General features: G+C 44.5%; 1 protein-coding gene across 1 annotated transcript; it reads right to left on the bottom strand.

The window, feature by feature from the left end:
- Positions 1-22: 22 nt before the first annotated feature.
- Positions 23-1582, bottom strand: LOC102880131 (cytochrome c oxidase subunit 7A1, mitochondrial). The gene is made up of 3 exons (XM_015598533.2): positions 1405-1582; positions 640-726; positions 23-521 (listed from the first exon to the last, which is right to left on the bottom strand). The coding sequence occupies exons 1-3, from the start codon at positions 1417-1419 to the stop codon at positions 327-329; spliced, it is 297 nt and encodes a 98-aa protein (XP_015454019.1). The 5' UTR covers positions 1420-1582; the 3' UTR covers positions 23-326.
- Positions 1583-6536: the final 4954 nt, after the last annotated feature.

Here is a 6536-nt window from a genome sequence, read left to right as displayed (position 1 = left end):
ACAGAATGAGACACTAATCGTTTTGCTGAACCACACACCTCAGGCTTTTAAGCTTCTCAGCAAATTACCCTATCACCAGTCTAGATCTCAGCCCCAGTTCAGGCTCTAGCTCCCTCCCCAAACTGCACTTCAGGTGGGGAAATCCATGGTCCTTGATCCAAACCAGGCCCTGAGCTTTGTCTTAGCTCCAGCCTGGGACCCAGACCCCCTCGTAGGACAGAAGCCCAAACCCTAAGGAGCTCCCTCCCTATTTGCCAGCCTGGACTCCAGTTCCATCCCCAAACCTGGCCAGTTTAGAACCCAGTCCTCTCCCTAAATCCCCCAGCTCATACGCTAGTCGGTTCTCTCCCAAACCCCAAGCTGGGAACCAGCCCCTTCCTCACTCCAGCTGGAGCTGGCCTCTTGAAGCTCAGGCCGAGCCTCGCCCTGCACTCACCTCCCAGACACAGCGCCATGGTCAGTCGGTACAGGACGTTGTCGGTTCCCCCGCCCTTCAAGTGCACCGGGAGGTCATTGTCCTCCTGGATGTTTGGGGCGTCCAATAAGAAAGGGGTGCTGGCTCTGGCGTAGACGTCCCTCGCCTCCCACAGGATCGAGCTCGCAGCCTGGGACCTCCCCTCATCCCGCCCCCCGGCCTACCTGGAAGAGTTTCTGTTTCTCAGCTACTCGGTTCTCCAAGCGGTTCCGGGTAGTTGAGCTGAAGGAGCGCATCAGTGTCTGGGAAACCTGATGGGGGAAGGGGTTGAAGGGTTTTGGAGGCACCGGGAGAGGCGTTTGGAAGTGGGTCCGGCGGGGGGAGAGGAGATGGTCCTATGTGACCGTCCCAAAGGCAAGATCAGAATTGCTAGCACGAGTGGGGGAAGGGGTCCTGTCAAGAAAGGCCCAGAAAGGGACTCGCGCCCAGAAGGTCTGACTTGGAGGTTACCAGGCTGTCTAGAGGGTCCTGGAAGAGGAGTGGACCCAAAGGGGAGGCTCATGATTTGCGGGTCCAAGTCCCGAGACATTTTTTTGGGAGGAGGGTTTCCTGGGAGAAGCCCAGGTCCTGGGAATTTCGGGACTTGATATGGGGTACCAAATGTGGTTTCCAGACAGCCTAAGAAATCCAGAGGAGGGGAAGGGGTATTAAATTCCAAGTGCCTGGGTCCCAAGGTGTTAAGGGATCCCTGGACGAAGGGGGAAAAGTTCAGACCCAGGGCTTTGGGCCAAATTGGGAGTCCCTGGTTGTCTCAGAAGCTCTTGGATTGGGAGGTGAGTGGTGGGGGTCCCAAGCTGTTTAGGAGGGAGTCCCGAACCCTGAAGGGGGCTCACGTTCCAAGGCCCCAGATTCTGGGATGTTTAGGGAGTGTTGATCGGGGTTAAGGCTTTCAGGGTAGGGGCCCCTGCCCGGCCCATGGGGGCCCTCACCCGCAGGGCCCTCATTCTGCGTCCTCTTCTTCGGCTGGAGTCACCTCCCCTCTCAGCCCAAGGACATACAGTGGCCTCCCCACCCCGGGAATCCCAGGCCACGCCCCGGCGCGCCACACGACACCGCTGTACTGGGATCAGGGAAGTGGGGTGGAGGCCAGGGAAATCCGGGCCTGAGAGGATTCGTCCAATAGGCGAGTGGAAAAGACGCTCCAACCTCGCTCCAGCCCCCAATGGTTGAGGCACCCATCTGTTACTCATCTAGGAATTTCCATTGGTCCAAGAGGAGAGGAGAGTAGTACCAGGGATTATATTTTTCTTTGTTTCTGCGGAAGTATCTGCCTGGGGCAGGTGCGTTTTCTCTCACATTTCATCCCTGCGGGTTGGTATTGGAGAGCGAGTGAGGTCGCAGGTGAACTGCGGTTGGAATTCCTTGTTCTATCTACGTAGACCGAATGATTGCACCTCTGAGTCTTAGTTCCCTTATTTGTAACGTGGGGCTAAGTCAGAATCTTAAAGATTTGTTGAGAGCATTACATGAGAGTATAACTGGCTAACAATTGTAACTGAGCTAATGAATATTGCACAAAAACAGCTAAGAGCCGTTACTTTTACTATTTTCTACCGGCAATGTTCATATATAAAATATTTTTATATTTAGTTAATTTTTGTTTTATCATGGAAAATTTCAACCACAAGCAGAAAGGTAAAATGAATCTCCATCTTGGCTCCATCACCTGCTTCAGCATTTATCACCATTATAGTGTTTGTTTGTTTTTTAAAATTTTTTAATTAAGTTTATTGGGGTAACATTGGTTAATATAATTATATAATTTTCAGGTGTACATTATCATTTGAACCATTTTTCATGTTTCTCCCCACTCAACTCTTTTAATTGGTGTATTTTAAAGCAAATCCTAACATCGCATTTTATATTTACATATGTCTAACATACAAGGACTTAAAAAGGAAAATCCTAACCACCCACAATTTATGGATTGAATCTGGGATTAGAAGAAAAACCATTAAATTTTTTTTTCTATTGTTAGTGGGATAATGGGTGAATTTTAAATAAGGTATGTGGATTAGACAATAACATATCAGTACTAATTTCCTGATTTTGACGGTTGTATAATGGTTATGTAACAAAGTTTTTAGGAACTACATGCCGAATTATTGGAGAGTAAAAGGGCGTCATATCGGTAACTTACCAAAAAATGATTAAGAAACAAGTTATATATCTGTATTCTATCTGATTCTAATTCTGTCTGATTCTCATGTGCAGCCAGGGTTGAGCTCAGTTGCTCTAATAGTTTTAGCAACCAGCGATGATCCTGGCCTAGTCTAAAAGGTTCAAACAATCTCTTTTAAAAATTCCCTTAACATTTTCAAACTATGCTTATAAATTGAATGTGTTATATTTTTCCATTTAAAAACTACAGTAGGCTAAATTATCAGAAGAATCTTTAATATTTAACATAAATTTTATGAATCTAAAATTATAAACTTATTAATGTAGCTAATATTATAACATTAATTGTTACAAGAGTATACATAAACAGTAAAATTTCAACCAAAAGTCTGGATCCCACATTTTAAGTTGGAATTACAAGATTGATCTGTTATTTGAATAGGCCAATTTATCTTATATATTACAAATATTTAAAATATTCAGATACCCTAACACAAAAAAAGTTAACACCATGATTTTGACTCTCTTAAATATTTCTATACTTAATTTTTATTAATTCAAAAATTTCCCCAGGTTAGATGATGTTTTACCCATATAGTAAGATGCTCAATATCATACCATCAGTTGTCATCAGGGCAATGCAAATTAAAGCCACAATGAGATACCATTACATGTCTAATGAGTGGCCCAAATTAAAAAGACTGACCATACCAAATGCTGGTGAGGATGTGGAACAATTCTAACTCATACTATTGGTGAAAATGCAAAATGGTACAACTACTGTAGTGATCTGGGTCCAACCAAGAGATGGAAACAACCCACTAGGTTAAACAGGGAAGTTTAACATAAAGAATTATTGTGACATAAGAGTAACTATAAGATATAAGGAAACTCTATATGGTACCCTAGGATTGAGGGAAGGTACCCAAAGAAGGAGAAATTGGGAAGGGGTTTAGACCTTATTGGAGAAGATGTGGTTTGGCCATCAGATAGCAAAGAAGTTTGCTACTTTAGCCAGGCTGGAACTGGTCTGGAGTTGCTGGACAAATTATAGGTAAGCCTCCAGAGAGCAGGCAGGGGAGCAGGCAATCACCTGGGGGAATGGGCATGCAGTAAGAGTCCAATCCCAGTAGGGATGGAGGCCTTCAGGGCCTGTATATCATGGAGGCTTAGGAGGGGTGTTTGCAGAAGGAATAACTGCTTTGTGTATGAGCTTTTGGACCACAGTCGGTTAGGTGCAGGCCACATGGGGCTTGCCAAGGGAATCTAGCAGGTGAGGGGCTTCTAAGGGAATACAGAGAGGTGGTTGTGTGTAGGTTGAGTCGGGGCTTGTCGAGGGATTTGACAGGCAGCTGTGGAAGGGTTGCCAGGCTGAAGTTGGGGTAGGTTCTGTGGGAAGTCACACCTATGCCCCTGATGACGGCAGGCACCTGCCTGCACTAGAAATTGCAGGAAGCTTCTTCCTCCTGCTGTGTCACTCCAGTGCCCTCTGCTGAGAAAGTTTAACAATGTGCTGTCTTTAAAGGAGAAATGCTTAAGGGAATTCCATTGTTCATCACAGAGCATCTACTGAACAGTGCATTTGGAGCTGAGAGGCAATAGATAACTGACACGGTCTACATCTTTGGCTACTCAGCCTCCATATGCACCTGTCTACACACATTTGAACTCCTTTACAATAATGCAACAATTCTATATTTTACCTATCCTTACAAGAGAAGTTTTTTGGACCAGAATTAGAAAATGCACAATCTGAAGTCATTGTATCCATCATAGGATATATTAATTACTCCTCAGATTCAGTCACAGTCTCACTGAATATTCTGTTACTTAAAGACTAAATTGTAATGTTAACCCCTAATAATAACTCATGTATAAAAGTAAAAAAAAAAAAAAAAAAGGAAGGAAAAAGAGAATGGTTAATATACACGAATAAACACTGTCATGTAACAAGTGTAGAGGAAATATGCAAATTCTTCCTTTCTGTAATTGGTCAGATCAGTGCTGATGTCCCTGGCTTTCTTCTTTAATTATCTTTTCATAGTTGCCTTACCTTCACAAGTCGACTGCTCTGTTCTTTACCCAGTGGAGCTGATCCAATCTTTCATTCCTAAAGGGTTCAAGTCCTTAGGCATCCTAAGTACCAGAGCCTGTTGATTTGTTCCAGCAAAGATATTACATCTGGGACAGCAGCTTCAATTGGAATAAACACCTAAGTTTACAATAGCCCACAGTCATTCTCCAAGATATTATTTTTTATACATTTTAAAGAAAATGGCAGATATCAGTATGCTTCCCCCAAACATTCTATTAACTGGATTGAGGGAGGAGAGGAGGCATCTGAAAAAATGCAAAGGAAAGGGCCTGCAGAAATGACTGACTCAGCTGGTTAAAACTGCTCTCTCCCCCAGTTCTGTCCAGTGCTCTCCAGCTGACATGTTTTTCCCATAGCTATGTCTCCCACTTCAAGGACACTCCAGCTCACATTGTTGAATCATGGCTTGCCAACCAACTAATATTCTTCCTTATCTCTGTAGCTGTGTAGGAATAACAAGACTGTGTAAAACTGCTTGTTATGTTACAATTGGAGCTCAGCCTTTGGATAGGAATCCCCTGAGCAGGTGCCGGCATCAGTAAGTGCTACTTCCTGCTTATAGCCTAGGTGTCCCGTCTCTCTGTTCAAGAATCCTATAATGGTGCTGAGAACGCCAAGGTCGCGGATTCTACAAAACAAACGACTTGTAAGACCAGTGGTCTGGAAATTCCTCCCCACTTGCAGCTCCCCACCCGAATCTCCTCCCCGTCCCAGTCCTGAGTAAGGAGGCATATTTGAAACCTCAGACAAAGGAATCATGTGCCCCTTTCATGGACACTGCGGAAGTATGTAAACTGTAATAAATCTGACCAAAACGAGCTCGTGCATGGAGTTGTTAACCCCACGCGCTCTGCCAGCCAATAAATTCTCCTTTAACAAAGTTGTCTGAGCGTCCAAATTCCTACGTCGGGTGTTGCTTACTGCACCAAGACTACATTAACTTGACGGCCTAGATATTTGAAAGTATGGAAATAAGTATTATCCTCTATGACTAGGAGGAAGGTAAATTAGAACCAAGCTTCTTAACAGCTTATTGGCTAATATATCAAATAGCTACATGAAAATAATAAGCACTAGACCTACATTCCTACAGGGAAACAATTACCTATAGCTGCAGAGCAACTGCCCTTTTAAATGGGGTGGGGAGGGCAGACTGCAAAACTAGCCCCTGTGCCTCTTTACAGTACATTTTGCAGCTCATTCCAATTTTGCCACTTCTCGAATCTAAGTTTGGCCATATGACTTGCTTTGGCCAAAAGCAATAGTGCATTAGCCATGTCGATTGAAAAAGAACAGCTATTAGGTGTTTTGTCATGAAAAGGATGTATTTGGGAAAAAGAAAAGGTTGCATCCCAGAACATGCAGACGTGGCAAGCCACATGCACACTCTGGCCTGCGTGCCAAGAGGGAGGGGGACTTATAGAAGGGAAATAGAAGTTAATGGAAGGGGAAGTTAGAACCATCGAGCTTTATTATAAACATCTTCCTGCAGCGTTCTCGCGAATATGCAGAGCGTGACAGTTTCCATTAGGTGTAGCTCATCCCATAGATTTCCCAGACTGATTATGTTTGCTTAAAGTTCCAGTTCATCTTTATCAGCCATTTCCTACTAATAGGATTTAAAAAACGCTTGCGCATTGGGACTTGCCCTCTTTCGCTACTACTCTTGGGAACCCTGTGACCACCAACATGTGAAAGAGCCCAGATTAGCCTGCCCGGTGACAATGCACTGGGCCCAACACTCCTCATTGCTCCAGCTGAGATCGAGCCAACTGCTAGACATGAGTGAGGGCACCCTAGATCACCCAGCCCCAGCTGAGTAAGATCAGAACTGTCCAGGCAACC

This window comes from Pteropus alecto, unplaced genomic scaffold (assembly GCF_000325575.1).
Source record: "Pteropus alecto unplaced genomic scaffold, ASM32557v1 scaffold281, whole genome shotgun sequence".
Lineage (NCBI taxonomy): Eukaryota > Metazoa > Chordata > Mammalia > Chiroptera > Pteropodidae > Pteropus > Pteropus alecto.
The sequence above is the reverse complement of the archived record's forward strand: the minus strand, read 5'-3'. Positions and strand labels throughout refer to the sequence as shown.